Here is a 19,002-nt window from a genome sequence, read left to right as displayed (position 1 = left end):
TTCTAATAAGAAATATAATGCACACTAAAAGGAATACATAATACTTATGAAGCATCTAATAAGCACAAATCATAATATTCAAATAACACAGATGTGACACTAATGCTTTTCTATAATGCAGTATATAGCCGAAGGGGGTCAAATGGAGATATTAGATGGGGACAAGAACGGTGGTAGAGTATGCGTTGGATGGGAGGTTAACTCAACAGTTTTAGTAACACTGATTAGCTGGATTATCTCCTTTTTTCCTATTTGAATCACATATCCAGGGAGGAGGGAGAGGAATTATATTTTGTTGAATTCATTGACCAAATGAAAGTGCTGTTTATGATTTTAATTGTATGTATGAAGTAATGCGCTTTGTTTTTATTCTTGAATTAGGGTGGGAGGGGGAGGGAAAATGTTTTGTAGTATTTCTTTGATCGATTGTGAGTGCTGTTTTGAAGTCAATTGTATGTATATTTTAATGCACTGTTTTCGAATGGAAAATTAATAAAGATTTATATTTTTAAAAAACCCAGTTGTTTATACAGTTAAACAAGATATAAGGAACTGATTTAGTGTGTATAGCAAGCTAGCAGAATGAGTAAATAGTCAACCACCCTATGTATTAAAGGCTTAGGTGAAGAGCTAGGCTTTCACCTGCTTTCTGAAGTAGAGGTAGTCATTATGCTCACGATGCATTTGCTTTTCAGTGATACTCAACAATATTCTTGGGAATATATTTAGGTTGGAATAGGGAATTGTACATAAATTGAGGAGCTGAATCTGTGCACATCATTTCCCTTTGAAAAAGTAACCACAGGGAAAGGTGTACCAAGGAAGACTGTTTTGAAAACTGATCCCCAAAATATAGATGTGAAAATGTTTTAACAGTTCTGCTGAGATTTAAGCCTTTCTTTAAAGGTGAAAGCAGTTCATCGTGAACTTAGTGATAACTGGTGTTACTTACGCTTGCGTTTCATGCTGCCATTGCTCCTAACTTTTTGTTTGCATGTTTGTTGGGCTTCATGGAATGTACTTAATAGAAATTGTAGTGTTGCATGATTCTGCCAGTTCCTGGAACTGCTTTCAAAAACATGTTAAATAGTGCATGTTTTTGTAGATGTATTGAACTTCTGTTTATGAGAAACAGATACACTATATGTTCATACATGCTATTTAAATTATAAGTTAGAGGGAAAGTCAAAAATGGCTATGATGTCTTCTTGCTCATGCAAAATGAATCTGAATGAGATCTATGAAATGGTGATTAGTGAATGGAATATGAGACTTGGAAGATAACTTTCTATTTGAGTAGCTCCCCAAGACCTACACCATTGAATGAGTCTCGCCAAAATAGTTTCTGAAATATGTTTACCCTACCCCCCATCCTTTCAAAATTGTAGTTCATCCCCCTGCCTTCACTTTTTTCTTGTTGTATTTTGAACACAACACCTATGCCCTTTTAGATTGTAAGCCACCCAGAAGGTTTCATCCTAGGATAGTAAAAATTGGAAAAAAATGCATAAACTTGGAAGAGATTGATAGGTAGAAAACAGCAAAGCCAACAAACCAGAACCACTAAGCATAAAATGAAGGGATCTAGTAAATAGAGAAAGGCCTGGGTACCAACTCATATCTTAAAATGATTGAGGATGCTAAATACAATATAAATAACTCCTCCCTGGACACAATGAAAGAGCTTGCTCAATATTGGGAGTGCTCAGCATCTGCAGGTTCCTTTGGAGGAAGACAGAGTTCAAGGCCCAAACTGAAACAAATTAAGACAAAACCAAAAATATGCCACACCAACACTAGGGGTATTTAAGTAAAAGGTCTTTTAAGTAGTTCTTCCCCCCTCTGCCTCCCTCAGTGTCCTTGACTGTCAAGCAAAAGCAATACAAAGTCATTGGACTTGAAGTACTGTGATGCTCTTCATCAGGATTTTCATGTCTCTAGTCCCTAGTGGATACCTTCTCCCTACACCTCCCATCAGTGCTGTTGGCTGTTTTTGTAGAAAACTAGGGGACTGAAGTACTTTGCAATAGATATCTCTAGTGAAATAGTGCTCAGGATAATAATGCCAAACTTTTGCAGTCCTAATCTGAAGGGTGTATCCCCTAGGTCAATGTTCTTCAATGCAAGGTCCAGGGGCCAATGGCGGCCCTTGGAGACCTCTAGGGTGACCCATATTGTCATTCTGATTTTTTTTCTTCAATACTGTCTGCTTCTCGATCCAAGCTTAAGTCAGAAAGGGGGAAGTGGATGGAAGAGCTACATGCTTCAAGGACATTTCTCAATAGAAGAAGACTGCATTTGGAAACACCTATACCCAATAGGTTTGAAGGCAGGCTGGAAATGATGGGCACACACTGGTGGCTCTCTTTCAGCTCACTTGAATGTCTAGTGGCCCCAACATAAAAATTAGTGAAGACCACTGCTCTAGGTGGAGATATGCATAAAATAAATTATTCATAAATGGAGACCACGATGAAAAGCTGGTCCAATTAGAGGCGAGCCGAGAGGATGTCCTCCGACAGATAGACAGACTGAAGAGCGACAAATCACCGGGCCCGGACGGCATCCACCCAAGGGTAATAAAGGAACTGAGAAACGAGATAGCGGAAACACTTTGCCAAATATGTAATCTATCCTTGAAAACTGGGGAGATCCCAGAGGACTGGAAAATAGCAAATGTCACGCCCATCTTTAAGAAGGGATCAAGAGGAGATCCGGGAAACTACAGGCCGGTGAGCTTGACCTCGGTCCCGGGAAAGATGATGGAAGCACTGGTCAAGGACACAATCTGCGAGCACAAAGAAAAAAATGGACAACTGAAGGCGAGCCAGCACGGCTTCTGCAAGGGTAGGTCGTGCCTCACGAACTTACTGTACTTCTTTGAGGGAATAAACAGCCAGATGGACAAGGGGGAAGCCATAGACATCATCTACCTCGACTTCCAAAAAGCCTTCGACAAGGTACCTCACAAAAGGCTGCTTAAGAAGATGTGGAATCACGGGGTGCAAGGGGATATACACAGATGGATCAGACACTGGCTGGCGGGCAGAAAACAGAGGGTTGGAGTAAAAGGGCATTACTCAGACTGGCAATGGGTCACGAGCGGAGTCCCTCAGGGATCGGTGTTGGGACCACTCCTGTTCAATATATTTATCAACGACCTGGAGACGGGGACGAAATGTGAGGTCATTAAATTTGCTGTTGACACCAAACTCTGTAGCAGGGTCAAAACCAAGGAGGATTATGAAGACCTGCAGAGGGACCTGACGAGACTAGAGGAGTGGGCAAAAAAATGGCAAATGAGTTTCAATGTGGACAAATGCAAGGTCATGCATGTAGGGAAAAAGAACCTGATGTTCAGCTATAAAATGGGGGGAATATTGCTAGGGGTGAGTGACCTTGAAAAAGACCTGGGGGTGATGGTGAACGCAACATTGAAGCCATCGGCGCAGTGTGCGACAGCCTCAAAGAAAGCAAACAGAATGCTGGGCATCATCAAAAAGGGTATCACAACCAGGACGAAAGAAGTCATCATGCCACTGTATCGTGCAATGGTGCGCCCGCACCTGGAATACTGTGTCCAGTACTGGTCGCCGTACCTCAAGAAAGACATGGCAGTACTCGAGGGAGTCCAGAGAAGAGCGACAAAACTGATAAGAGGTATGGAAAATTTTTCATACGCTGACAGGTTAAAAATGCTGGGGCTGTTCTCCCTGGAGAAGAGGAGACTTAGAGGGGACATGATAGAAACCTTCAAAATCCTGAAGGGCATAGAGAAAGTGGACAAGGACAGATTCTTCAAACGGTGGGGAACCACAAGCACTAGGGGTCACTCGGAGAAATTGAAAGGGGACAGGTTCAGAACAAATGCTAGGAAGTTCTTTTTTACCCAGAGGGTGGTAGACGCATGGAACGCTCTTCCAGAGGTTGTGATAGGCCAGACCACAGTACAGGGGTTCAAGGAAGGTTTGGATAGGTTCCTAAAGGATAAAGGGATTGAGGGGTACAGATAGAAGCAGAGGTAGGATATAAAAATGGTCAAATCACTTCACAGGTCAAAGGACCTGGTGGGCCACCGCGGGAGCGGACCACTGGGCGGGATAGACCTCTGGTCTGACCCAGTGGAGGCAACTTCTTATGTTCTTATGTTCTTATTTGCTTCCCTACCCCCCACCCCCTTAAGAGTGCAAGTAACAAACTCAGAAAATACAGATTTCCTTAATTGTGAGGTTAGGGATGCTGCACAAGTGAGACCATCACAGTCCTGAGTCCTTTTTCTCTTTTTCCAGTAGACCTAACATTTTCTTTGGTACCCACCTCTTATTGATTTATTCTCAGACTCCTCTTGATCAGTTTTCTCCTTCTCTTGTTTTAACTGGATCAAGCCTAGCTGGCTTGTGGATGAATTTCTATTTTTTTTTAAGTGGCTTAGTAAGCTAGCATTCAAGAAGGCATAGTTTGCTCATTTAACGGGCACTTGTACCTGCTTAATCTTGACAAGCAAAGGTGATGGCCTCTCTGGGCTCTTTGATGGAAAGAAGGTGTGGGTTCTGGCCTGCAAAGCCCTTTTACAGTACCTTCCAATATGGAGATGAGATTCGTCTTGTCCAGTGATGACAAGTCAAACCTCCATTACCTCCACACTGTAATTTTGACTTGACTTTGGATCAGGGACTCCAGAATACTTCTCTTTATAGACACACTTCTGAGTCTTTTGTTATAAATGTAAAGAGAAAAGAAAGAGCGGTGTTACAGTGGGAACAAGATATGTACCACAAGTAGTGCTGCTTATGTAGAGACTGATTATAAAATCATAGCATATAGGTGTATGCATGTTTGTAGTGCATCTTATATAGTTTTTTATGCACAATGGCCAGCAATTGAGGGAGCTTTCCTCCAGGCACATTTTTTCTCAAATCAGTTTATCAGCTGGATGAGGTGAGGTTTTAATTGGGAAAGGCTGGTTGCATGTGATCCCCATGGTTAAGGGTAAAGGGACTTGAAATTGACATTGTATTTCTATTGGTAAATAAGCTGAGAGTTCAATGGCTAGGAGGACAATTATCCTAATCAAAAATAATTCTTTTTTTACTCTGCTATTCCAGCATACTATTAGTATTTGGAAATGCATACGCTAAATACTAACTTTAGTTGAAGATGTTATGTTCAGGTGCAGTTAGATATTTCCCTTTTCAGAGAACTTACAATCTGCTTGTACCAAAAGCAATTGAGGGTTAAGTGGTTTGGCTAAATGTCAGTGGGATTTGAATCCTATTTTCTCTGGATCATAGCCTGCTACTCCTCCACTTCAAAATGTTCTTGCAAATTTGGTTTTACCAACAAAAGGAGGAGTGTCCTTTCCAATTTCTTATTCCAGATTTTGAGCATCTTCCATCTCCCCAGGCTCCATTTTCCTTAAGATTTTTAATGGAGTAAATTATGCAATGTGCTTTAATTGCATGAAGTCTGGTAGAATATTTTTGATGGCTATCTTGATGCTTTTACATGCTTTTTCTCCGATCCTAATATGAAACATAAGCTGTCCTAAACCAAGTGAGATTCTGAGTTGCTATAATACTGCAGCGTGAAAGGTGCTCATATCAAACATTTCAAACCAAGTTGTGGAAACCAGTTGATCTTAAAATTCATAACTTCTGTCCTTGACACTTTTGTTCTTTTAGTATGGTCATTAATTGTGCATTAATTCTAATATTTAGATGTATTGGTTAATTCTAATATTTAGATGTATTGGTCTACTGAAAATCATTCATTCTATGTGTTACAAGATAAAATATAAGACAGTTTTGCACGAAAGCAGACAGAATAATCTAAGATACATTGTAAATGCAGTAATCCTGATGGGGCTGAACCCTGATCTGCTATATATGTGTTCTGCAGTAGCAACCACCAGCAATTAGCACTCTTATGTGTACTAGGGCTCCTCCCAGCAAGATTTATTCTTTGTGGTTAATTCTTGCAAAGTGAGTAGTAGTATGTATTTTTTTAGTCCTTTTAATTTGTCTCTCCCTTACCCCCTCCTCACACCTTAGGAGCAAATCTGCGGAGGATGTTAACTCAGAGGACCTGCAGGCTATGCGTAAAATTCGCTTTGATGAGCTGCAGAAAATAAAATCCCAATTACAAGAACAGGATCATCAATGGCAAGATGTAAGTACTGAAAACAATATGTAATGTGCCTAGGCACATAGGAGGTGATGGATAAGGACTAGTGCTGCATTTTGATTAAAAGTTTTAATTGTGCAACTAAAGGTTGGGGTAGCCAGCAGTCCATTGGTGGTCACATGAGGGGACTCAAGAGGGCACACATTTCCTCTTCTCCATCTTATCCCCACCCTCCCACCCCCAAACACACCAGATATCATCTCTTTGCTGATGGGGATGCCAAAAGCCTCACCAGTCGAAGAACCCAATGCCAAAGCTGCCCCTTCCTCCTTGTACTGCCTCGGGAGCAAGGAAGCCAGCAGAGCTCCTCCAGCCATCGATGTTGGCACTCTCTGAGCATGCTCAGTTCATAAGAATAGCCATTGTGGGTTAGACTGATGGCCCATCTAGTCCAGTATCCTGATTCTAAACAGTGGCCAATCCAGGTCACAAGTTCAAGGCGGTATTTCAAGTTTAAAAATAAACATAGGCCCTCTTTTACTAAGGTGCACTAACCAATTAGCGTGCATGTTGTTAGTCTATGGACTTTTTACATTTGTTTTATTTTTCTTACTTTCATTATATTTTGTAAACCGCTTGGACCAGTAAAATGAGCGAGCGGTATAACAAGCCTAATAAACCATAATCAGTTAGCACACCTTAGTAAAAGGGGGGGGATAATCTAGAAAAAGGTCAAAACAGTGAACAATACATAAAATTCTACATTAAATCATGAGAAATGGGACTCTGATTAAAAAAATAGGAAAGAATATGTCAAGAGATACTTATGGGAGTTGAGGAATAGAAAAGTAAGGAAGGGGAATACAGAGCTTAATATTTTCATTGTTACTTACAGAATGTGCACTTAATTAGAGATATTCCCCAAAACCATCTGGAAATAGGTTTTCAATTTCACCTTAAATCTAGTTAGAGTTCAAATATAACTTTAGGGGGTAAACTGTTCCAAAGACTAGAAGTCAAAAAGAAAAAGGTGGAATTACAGGTATCTTCATAACGTGTATAATTAGGTGAAGGCAGTACCAAGTGATTTGCATCAAGAAATCTAAGTACATAAGATGGGGGTGTATGGAATGACTAAAGAAGCCAAGGTGCAAGTATCTTATGGGTAAGAAGAACTCTGCACCAGACAATATGGTAGAGGCAGCCAGTGGAATTTGATAAACAAGGGAGTGATTAGATGATTTCGCTTAGTGTTGAAAACCATACAAATTACTGAATTTTGTCATGTTTGAAGACGACGTGATTGAAACTGTAGAAGACCAGCATATATAGTACAGTATTACAATAATCTAAATGAGATATTATTTATTTATATATTCATTTAATTTTCTATATCATTCTCTCAGGGGAGCTCAGAATAGTTTATATTAATTTATTCAGGTACTCAAACATTTTTCCCTGTCTGTCCTGGCGGGCTCACAATCTATCTAATGCACCTGGGGCAATGGGGGGATTAAGTGACTTGCCCAGGGTCACAAGGAGCAGTGTGGGTTTGAACTCACAACTTCAGGGTGCTGAGGCTATAGCTTTAACCACTGCACCACACTCTCCCTCTCATTTATGAAGGCATGAACAAGTGTGTGTAATGATGAAAAATCAAGATAATGCTTAATGGAACACAAATGAAGTGGATAAAAGAAACCTGGCAGAATCCCAAAGGAGTAGTAAGATTCCATGTTACTGACCCCAGGGATAAGTAGTGGCTTTCCCCAAATGTATCTTAATAGCAGATTATGCAATTTTCTTTCAGGAACTAGTCCAAACCTTTTAAACACAGATAAGCTAATTGCTGTTTTACATCCTTTGGCAACAAGTTCCAGAGCTGAATTGCTGAATTATTGGCTGAATGAAAAAAAAAAATTATATTGCTTTAAAAGAATTACCTTGTAACTTCATGGAATATCCCCTGGTCCCTGTACTAAGGATGTTGTAGACCTACTATATATCTCTTCACCCCTAGTCATCTCTTTTCCAAGATGAAGGAACCTAACTATTTAAGCCTGTATTCTTGAGAGGATTCCATCATCTTAATCATTCGGTTGCCCTTCTTTGAACCCTTTCTAATTTCGTAGCTTTTTTTTTTCTTTTAATAAGATGACCAGAATTGCACACAATACGGAAGCATTGTAATATTTGTTGTCTTATTTCTCTTTCCCAATAACTCCTAGCATTGTTTGCTTTTTCAGACAACCATACACTGAGCAGATTTCTCTGAACAGCTTCAGTGCTTTTAATGCCCTTATGAAGGTTTAGTTGCCAATACTAAATCCAATTACATTGGTCATCCTCAAGTGTTAGGTAAAATGGGCGATCTGAATGATGAGCCGTCGGGTTGCTAGCAACAGGTCTGCAATTTCAAGTGTTTATAGATTGGACTGAATGGTACTGGTGACTTGTTGATCTTTATTTTTTCAAGATTCTCTTAAATATTCCAATTTTACCATTAAGTTATTGAAGATTTGAAAGTGACATTTTGATCAGGGGAAAACTGAACATTCTTAATTTTGAATGTTGAACTTAACTTTACATTTCTTTATGAGTGGGAGTCAAGCTATAGAGATGGGGGTCATAATTGCAACAATATTTATTGAGGGTATGCTTGTAGGCAGGTAACAAAAACATGGGCTGTGAATGTGGTAAAAGATGGAATGTTGAAGCAAACAAAATGCAGAAAATCCCTAAATTCAATATTTGATTTGCTGATGGTCCCATTAATCCAATCTATGCCGTAACTTCTTCATAGTGATACACACACACTGTACATCACAGTGCAAGAAATAACTTGCTTTGAAGGAACTGTGGTTTCAAAATTCACTAACTTTGACTTGGTGTAAATGAAACTCTGAGAATGTTCTGAGACTTTATGCTGGACAATCTGGGTACCTTACCATATATCGGCTAAGAAAAATGTTTAAAATAGGCTGATATCAAATTACAAAGCCTGTGGAAGACTCTTTAAAATATTTTTTATATTTTCATGATGCACATCCTGTGACTTAGGTAGAAAATGCATTAAGGGGTAATATTAAAAGGAGCCTCCCAGTTTTATGTAGCAGGAGGCATGTAAATGGCCCCTTTAGTGAATACCAACTAGTTAAATATGCATCTTGATTAGATGACATGTACTTTGCTCGTGGGCATGGGCAGAGTTTTTGGGTGAAACACACATTAGGGAACTTTAGCATTGTTACATGTACGTGTTAACATTTGATCACATCTGTTATGCTTTTTTGGCTATTTGTACTAGTATTCTATAAAGAAAAGTAGGCACTCACTTTGCAGAATAAGTTAATAATAGACGCCATAGCTAGAATCTATAGCAGGCATCCTTTGATCATTTTCAGGGTCACTCTGAATTTCGTATGTGTGCATATAAACCTTTTTTTTTTTTTTGTCATAAGCACAGACCAATATTAAAAACTATTTACCTGGCTTGGAATGGCTCCTGGACAGTTAGTGTTGTGGTGCTTAATTAATCTCCTGCTGAATATCACTGGTTAGCGGCTATATTACATGGCATAGTCAAGGGAGTCAGATGAAGCGAGAGGGGGACAGGATGAACATACTACAAGGGGACTGGATAATGAGAAGGAACAAGAGGAGGACAATAGGAACACGACAAAAGGGGAATTCGATAGGAATCTACCACAAAGAGAAGACATAAGAGGCAATACTCAGGAGTTGACAGGTCAGGAAGGGGACAGAATGAAGAATGGAATGCAAGGGAAAATAGCGAGGAAGGGAAAATGCCAGGACTTGAACTGCATGTATACTAATGCAAGGAGCCTGAAGAACAAAATGGGGGAACTAGAAGTCATGGCCAATAACGAGAGACTAGACATCATAGGGATCACGGAAACTTGGTGGAACGAGGAAAACAAATGGGACATAGTACTGCCAGGATACAAACTCTACCGAAAAGACAGGACTTACCAGAAAGGAGGAGGAATAGCACTATACATAAGGGACACCATTCACTCATCCACTCTGGACACAGCAGGAACAAATGCCCAACTGGAGTCATTGTGGGTCAAAGTACCAGGAAGCAACGGATCCGAGATAAAGATGGGACTGTTCTACCGTCCACCTGGGCAAACCGAAGCCGAGGATACAGAAATGATAGCCGAGCTGAGAAGGGAATGCAAAAACCCAAACACCATAGTTATGGGAGATTTCAACTACCCTGGGATAGACTGGTGTCTTGGAAATTCAAAATGTGCAAGGGAAACGGAGTTCCTGGAAGCTGTTCAGGACAGCTTCATGGAACAACTTGTCGAGGCACCAACGAGAGGATCAGCGATTCTGGATCTGATCCTCAATGGGCTGAAAGGACCCGCAAAGGGAGTGGAGGTCGTGGGACCACTAGGAACCAGTGACCACAACATGATTCAGTTCAAAGTGCAAATAGGATTACCTAAGGGAAAGAGAACCAAGGCAACAACGTTTAACTTCAAGAAAGGGAACTATGATGCCATGAGACAAATGGTGAGGAAGAAGCTCAGAAACAGCTCCAAGGAAACATGGACTGTGGAGCAAGCCTGGTCCCTATTCAAGGACACAGTAAACAAGGCGCAAAACCTATATATACCAAGATTTAGGAAAGGATCCAAAAAGAATCAGACGAAGGACCCTGCATGGATAACCAGTGAAGTAAAGAAAGTGATAGGAGACAAGAAAAAATCATTTCGGAAGTGGAAAAAAGACAAAAACGAAGGAAATTGGAGAGAGCACAGGCAGTATCAAAAACAATGTCACCGAGTAGTCAGGAAAGCCAAGAAAGAGTATGAGGAGAGACTGGCCAACGAAGCAAGAAATTTCAAACCATTTTTCCGATATGTGAAAGGGAAACAGCCAGCGAGGGAGGAGGTGGGACCCCTGGATGAGGGTGACCGGAAGGGAGTGGTGAAAGAGGAAAAAGAGGTGGCCGGTAGGCTAAACGAGTTCTTCTCGTCGGTCTTTACAATAGAAGACACATCTAGTGTGCCAGAACCAGAAAAAATCTTCAGGGGAGATCAAGAGGGGAAATTATCATGCATGGAGGTAAGCCTCGAAGACGTTCTCAGGCAGATAGATAGATTAAAAACTGACAAAGCTCCGGGCCCAGACGGGATCCACCCGAGAATACTGAAAGAGCTCAGAGATGAAACAGCAGAGTTACTGCGGCATATTTGCAACCTATCCTTGAGAACAGGGGTAATCCCGGAGGACTGGAAGATAGCGAATGTTACACCGATCTTCAAGAAAGGATCGAGAGGTGACCCGGGAAACTACAGACCGGTGAGCTTAACCTCTGTTCCGGGGAAGATGGCCGAATCACTGATCAGGGAAGGTATCAATGAGCATATAGAAAAAAATAATCTGATGAGATCAAGCCAGCATGGTTTCTGTAAAGGCCGATCATGCCAGACGAATCTACTGCATTTCTTTGAGGGGATAAGTAAACAATTGGACCAAGGTGACCCCGTAGACATCGTATATCTAGATTTCCAAAAAGCCTTCGACAAGGTGCCCCACGAACGCCTACTGAAGAAACTGTGGAGTCACGGGGTGGAAGGGGACGTGCACAGATGGATCAAAAATTGGCTGGCGGACAGGAAGCAGAGGGTAGGAGTAAAGGGGCACTACTCTGACTGGATAGGGGTCACAAGTGGTGTTCCGCAGGGGTCAGTGCTGGGACCACTGTTATTCAATATATTTATTAATGATCTAGAAACGGGGACAAAGTGCGAAGTTATCAAGTTCGCGGATGACACAAAACTCTCCAGAACAGTCAAAACTGTTGAGGAATGCAAAGACCTGCAGAGCGACCTGAACAAACTGAGTGAGTGGGCAAAAAAATGGCAGATGAGCTTCAATGTGGAGAAATGTAAGGTCTTGCACATAGGGAAGGGGAACTCCAGGTACAGCTATACGATGGGAGGGAGGGTACTCGGGGAAGGCAGCCAAGAAAAAGATCTGGGGGTATTGGTGGATAACACAATGAAGCCGGAGGCGCAATGTGCAGCGGCCTCAAAAAAAGCGAGCAGAATGCTGGGCATTATCAAAAAGGGTATCACTACCAGAACGAAGGAAGTTATCCTGCCACTGTATCGAGCAATGGTGCGCCCACATCTGGAATATGCCAATCTATCGGTTTCAATGTCTTCGCTTACGCTGATGACATCCAACTCTTGCACCCTATTGATATCGACAATCCATCAAATATTTCAGAAATTAATGCAAAATTAGAGAAAATTCATACTTGGTTAGACACTAACAGACTCGCCCTAAATATTAATAAATCCAATGTACTACTGTTTCCTTGGAAAGACAATCCTAAACTCAAATTCCCGATCACTATCAAGGATCATCCCTTACAAGAGGTAATAAATATTAAAATATTAGGAGTTATCTTTGACCATAAACTTTCCTTTCATAACCATATTAGCTATGTTATAACATCATCTTTTTTTAGGCTTCGCCAAATTCGATCTGTTGCACAGTTTCTCAATAATAAATCCCTTAACATTCTCATCCACTCACTCATTATCTCAAAGATAGATTACTGTAACGCTTTGTTCAAAGGCATAACCCAAAAGGAAATTAAACGCTTACAGATTATACAAAATACTGCTGTTAAGCTTATTTTCAAAGCAAAAAAATTTGATCACGTAACTCCACTTCTTAAGGAAGCTCATTGGCTTCCTGTTGCTCATAGAATCATCTATAAACTTAGCCTACTTACTTTCAAATCTTTATCTTTTAAAACTCCGGCCTTTATCTATAATCTTCTAATCCCTTACATAACGAATAGGACTCTTAGATCCACTGATCAACATCTGTTAACAATTCCATCTCTTAAAATTATAAATACACGACGTCAATACATTTTCTCTGTTACCGCACCCCAAACCTGGAATTCTTTACCTTACTATTTAAGACAAGAATCTAACCTAGATAAATTTAAAAGTAATCTGAAATCTTTTTTATTTATTGACGCCTTTATAAGTCAACAATAATTTCACCTTAAAATAACTTCAAGATTATGTTCTCTTCCCTGCCTTATGTACTTTCCCTAAATGTTTTACCCATCTTTTTATGAAAATGTAACTTCTATCCCTCCCTTACCATAACTGTTTCGAGTATTGTCAAATAAGTTTTGTTTGTTTTGTCCACACTCTTAATCTGTATTACTTTTAATTTGTAATTTTACTTTGTACATCGCTTTGAATTAATATAAAGCGATTAATCAAATCCAAATAAAACTTGAAACTTGAAACTTGAAACTTGAATACTGCGTCCAATACTGGTCGCCATACCTCAAGAAGGACATGGCAATACTCGAGAGGGTCCAGAGGAGAGCAACGAGGATGATAAAGGGTATGGAGAACCTCTCATATGCCGAACGGTTAGACAGGCTGGGGCTCTTTACCCTGGAAAAGCGGAGACTGAGAGGGGACATGATACAGACTTATAAAATCATGAAAGGCATAGAGAAGGTGGAGAGGGACAGATTCTTTAAACTAGCAGGGGCAACTAAAACAAGAGGTCACTCAGAGAAACTGAGAGGAGACAGATTCAAAACAAATGCAAGAAAGTTCTTCTTCACTCAACGGGTGGTAGACACCTGGAACGCGCTTCCCGGAGAGGTGATAAGCCAGAGTACAATTCTGAGGTTCAAAAAGGGACTGGATGACTTCCTGGAAGCGAAGGGAATAACGGGGTACAGATAGAGGTTTACCTCACAGGACACTGAGCAAATAGGATATGGACTTTTTAGGTTAGGTAGGGAACATTTTCAGGTCATGGACCTGGAGGGCCGCCGCGGGAGCGGACTGCCGGGCGCGATGGACCCCTGGTCTGACCCGGCGGAGGCAATGCTTATGTTCTTATGTTCTTATATGTGGATATTAGTGCCAAATGGGTGACGTTTTGTAACTATAATAGGCCTGCTATTTATGCGGCCTATCGTAAACCATTAAGCGCTTAACTGGTTATTCAGTGTTAACTCGTTAAGTTGCTGTGGCCAAAAATTGAAATTGGACATTCAATACCGATTGCCAGAAATTGCCCAGCATAGCAAATCTGGGCTTAACACCGGCAGCACACAGTGAAAGTACTGCCTGCTGCCAGCTAAATATTGAACACCTAATTTTTATGGAAGGCTAAAATCTACCATATTTTATCTGTAAAGAAAAGGCTTCAAAATAATGGCTGCTCCGTTTATATTTCTAGAATATATTCCCATGTAGTCCGTAATATATTTTAAAAAATCCAGCAGGTCTACAAATTAGCATCCCTTCAGTCTAAAAAGATAATCTTTGTGATGGCAGCTAGGATTAAAGATCTACTGTTTTTAGCTTTCTCTGGTATCTCCCTACTGGTGATCCAGAGGAAGAGAAAAAGCAATAGGTTTTCATTCCAAATTGATCTAGTTCTCCAGAAACTGTTGGATTTCTGGGTCAGGTCTTCAATCCCCTGATCAGCTAGAGATACTTTTGAATAGGAAGGAGTTGGTCATTATGCAATGGAGACATCTAGTGGCTAGTTTTAGAAACCTGCAGGGATCCAGGAAGAGCCACAGTGCCTGTCTTTCAGCTGAATACTGTATTTATGACTTAGAGTAGAATTATTTGGAACTCTATGACTGTCGGAGCAGTGCAAGAGCATTCAGTGCACCGGCTAGCACTAAAAACCTCTTCCGTGCTTTTGTAAAAGGGGGGTTAGTTCAGGATGTGCAAACTTTAGATAACCTGACTGCAGACTCTTCCAGTTGTCTTCATGGTAACAAAATATGCAAATAACTTGTCCATTGGATCAAATGTGTATAAATGGCACATAAATATTCATTGTGTCCTGAAAGCAGTTCAGTTTTCTCTCTGTGACTGCACATACTCTTTATATAGCTTAGTTGTACTTTTCTACATTCTCGAATTCCTTAATATCTTTCCCACAGTGTGAGGAATTTGTACATCATGCTCGTATTCGGGCTCTCTGAAGTGAAAGCGATATATACCTACAGTCTGTTTCTTTTCCTGTGTAAGTTTTTCTGGGTTCTGCCAGGTTTCAAACATTTAATGATAAACAGTACCCTTTTAATTTATTAAGATTTATTTCACTGCCTTCAGTGGTAGCTCAAGGTGAGTTATAGGCAGGTTCAGTAGATATTTTCCTGTTCCAGAGGGCTTACAATCTATTTATACCTGAAGAAATGGAGAGTTAAGCAACACACCACACCTCACATCTTTCAGTTCGATGCTATTAACAGAAAAAGAAAACTGAACATATATTCAGTGAATAACAAACAACATTCTTAACTTCACACATCGATGTGACATAAACATTGTTAAAAATGTATTTGTATTCTATTTTCTGAAATGTATATATGCATGTTGAAGTCAATACTAAAGGTCAAAAATCAGGCTCCTGGGTGCAGCTTGAAAAGAGATCATTTGTTCAACATTGTTCTTATGTGAACAACCCTTCATATAAGGAAAAGGAAAAAAAGGAAATACTTAAAGAATAGCCCAGAGTAATGAATAAAAATTGATAAGTCAAATAATTAGAAACCAGACCGTACAGCGCTTTATAAAAAATGCAACCAAACTTGAACAGCATTCCAGCTTCAATAGGAAGCCAGTGCAATCTACGAATCTGATTTACGCAAATTAAAAATTAAATGCAGAGCTATATTCTGGATTATCGGTAATTTATGAAAATGTTTTTACTTGCTTACCAAGTATACAAAATCAGAATACTAAGGATTAGAGATTGTATCAATAATTGAAAATAGAGGTTGTCAAAATAAGATCTTATAGAACAAAATTTCCAGAGCATATTAAAGCCCTTTCGTACAACTGCATCAACCTGAGCACTCATAGGCAAACTCTTATCAAGCTGCACTCCTAAGATTTTTATAGTAGATATAATAGGGTAAACAGTTCCATTCAACAACAGATTTTCTTCTTTTGAATTAGTAGGTATAGCAAATAAAAACTTTAGGTTTTTTTCAATGTTAAGCTTAAGCCTAAAATTACTCATCTACTGTTCAACAATATACAACCCTTGACCAACCAACCACCCAAGCTCATTAGATGGTAAAGCAGAAACCAGAAACACAATGGCTGTCATCAGCTTAACTATAAAGCAGGATGCCCTGATTAGACAATCTCATACCCAAAGTGGCCAAATAGATGTTGAAAAGCAGCGGAGAAAGCGGCACAGGGATTAGTCCATATACAGGAAGAAACATCTCCAAATTGCACCTGGTAGCTGCTCGAGTGTAAACAAACAAACAAACCCTTGAAACCAATGAAGAATGTATCCAGAAAGTCCGAAAGAGTCTACAAGATCAGACTCGCTACTCAAATTCAGTTACAATTACAAAGCGTCCAAGCCCCTATTGAATAAGGCATAAAGCTGATCTAAAAGGGATGCCAGTACCATATGAATACTATATTAGGGTCTAAAACCCAACTGAGAGTCATGTAAAAGAGCAGATTGGTTGAGATAATCTAAATAACTGAAAATAAATCTTTCATTCTAGAAGCTTTACAAAGAATGGAATTGAGACAGGCTTATAGTTAGATACCTGGGACCAATTCTTTACAATTTTTAATAATTGGAGTTACTAAAATATGCCTCTTATTCACTGCAAAAGTTCAATTTGTAATTTAAAAGAAGCTATCCGCATTTAATGTGAGGGGCGGGCAAGAATCTAAATAATAGGAATGCATGTATTTAACAAAAAGTCTCTTAAATAGAAGCCAGTCCAGGCTCTTTAAAAGAGCTCTAGGTTATATCTACCAGACAGGGGCTTCCTGGTTTCTCCAATATATTTTTGCCAAACTCCATTGAATTGTATCAAGAAGATCTCTTAAGAGTGCACCCATTGAACTAAAATATAGTGCTAAAGAATTGGGGGCAGGGGGCTCTCCTGAGGCACTTGTCTTTAGCAAATCACATGAGTCGGAGTAGAAACCAATTTAAACAGCTTCTTGGTATCAACCACCTTACCTCCCATCAGGGCGGAATAGTGGGCACGACGTTCTGCTTTAACTTTTTGTTTATAATCACACACCTCATTTCTCCTCTGCTCCTCAACATCAGTTCATCCACCTTTATGCCAGACATGCTCCAATCATCTAATGAAGCGCTTCAGAGCTAGGAGTTCATTCATTGAACCATTTCAGGTTTACATGGATGTTTAATATGTAAGCGCTTTGGAGCAACATCATCAGGAATTTTTGTACTTATCTCCCAATATGAGAAAAAAGCCACAGAAGGGGGAGGATCAGAAGTTGATTACAACATGATCAGATGTTAATTTTTAAAATGAAATATCACTTTTGGACAAATTACTGTATTTCATGCATATAAGCAGCACACAACTAAAAGCTGCCTTTGTGTAAATGTGCCTCTGTATAAGCTTCACCTATGTAACATAGAGGAGCGTTTTTGATGGGACATCTAAGGCTGACTTTGGATGTTTCTTGCAAGATTCCAAAGTCAGAGGCAGAGAAATGGCCATTTTAAAAACATGCAAAATGCTAGACATCTTTTAAAAAAAAAAAAAAAAAAATTGCCTACTTAGACATCTTGGCTGCCAGGATGTTCAACCTTAGGATGTCCAATTGTGATTGCCATTTTTGACCACAAAAACGTCCAAATCCAGACCATATGGATGTGGGAGGGGCCAGGGTTGTGATGGACTGGCCACACAGACATCTCAACAGAGCAGTGGGGCACTTTAGATGTCACTGCTGTGAACTTCACATAAAGGGTGTCAAAGATACATAATCTATGCTGAGCCCTCTTAAACTCCCCAGGACCCATCTGTTTACCACCCCAATAGCCTTATGGCTGCAGGTGGCACCTATATAGCAGTATATTAGAAATTTGGTGGCTCACACTTTCCACCAGAAATGTAGTGTTTAGAGTGGCTTATGAGCCTAGGTCCTCCTCTCTAAGATTAACCTACCCACCAGGCTACTTAAGACACCAATGTGCAGCACTACCAGGCTTTCCCATACCAGGCGTTACTGTTCTAGAGACAGGTATGTACTGTTTCATTCAGATCTTTGTGAGGTGGGAGAGGATTAGTGACCACTGGGGGAGTGTGTATATGTGTATGGAGGGGGACATAACTTAATCCCTCCAGTAGTCAATTGGTCAGTTTGAGTTCCCTTTTTGATACTTAGATGCTTTTAAAGCAGGTCTAGCTCAGAACAACTTAAGTTCTGTCCAGGATATCTTAGAAAAGATTTGATTATTACTGTAAGATGTCCAAGTCTAAGCCTGCCCAAAACATGCCAGGCACATCCTCCCCTCCCCCCCTTTGATTTTAATAGTGCTATTCAACTTTGCATTTCATTTGCTAAACCCACTGCACATTTATGTAAACTGGAATGTGTATTGATTGCACTCTTGTATTAGCCGCAGCCCCTCTAGTCAAAATATAAAACCTAGTATAAGCCACAGCATATGTAAGTGAAAATATAGTAATACTTTTCCAGAATCTACTGTGATTGTAGGTAAAGGTACTGTAGACAGTTTGTGCTTCATTGTATGAAACCTGAAAGTAAGGTGGCCTGAGGTTCTGTAGTGTGAAAGATGTAAGTGGACTAGAGAGGCTTTTGCAGGCTATTTGCCGTCATAGTGTTTTTATGAAGAGCATGCCTATTATCTGGAAAATATGTGTTTTACACTTGAACTTTTACAGGGAAGCACGAGAGAACAAGGCTTGCCAGATAAGCTTTTTCTGTTTTAAAGGAAAATAGGGCACCTGAGAATCAAGCTGGAGAATGCTCTGTTCAGACTATGTAATAGGACACTGCACAG

The 19,002-nt window shown here is 40.1% G+C and overlaps 1 protein-coding gene across 12 annotated transcripts in view; it reads left to right on the top strand.

Moving 5' to 3' along the window:
* The window catches only part of LMO7 (LIM domain 7), a 444,867-nt gene that overhangs the window by 336,242 nt on the left and 89,623 nt on the right, over window positions 1–19,002 (top strand). For all 12 annotated transcript variants that reach the window (XM_033950185.1, XM_033950181.1, XM_033950180.1 and 9 more), the window contains one exon: window positions 6,051–6,168. In XM_033950185.1, the coding sequence (XP_033806076.1) occupies window positions 6,051–6,168 (118 nt within the window). The remainder of the gene's footprint in view (window positions 1–6,050; window positions 6,169–19,002) is intronic.

Source organism: Geotrypetes seraphini, chromosome 6, assembly GCF_902459505.1.
Source record: "Geotrypetes seraphini chromosome 6, aGeoSer1.1, whole genome shotgun sequence".
NCBI classification, from domain to species: domain Eukaryota; kingdom Metazoa; phylum Chordata; class Amphibia; order Gymnophiona; family Dermophiidae; genus Geotrypetes; species Geotrypetes seraphini.
Note: the sequence above shows the minus strand (reverse complement) of the source record. Positions and strands in the feature narration are given on the sequence as shown.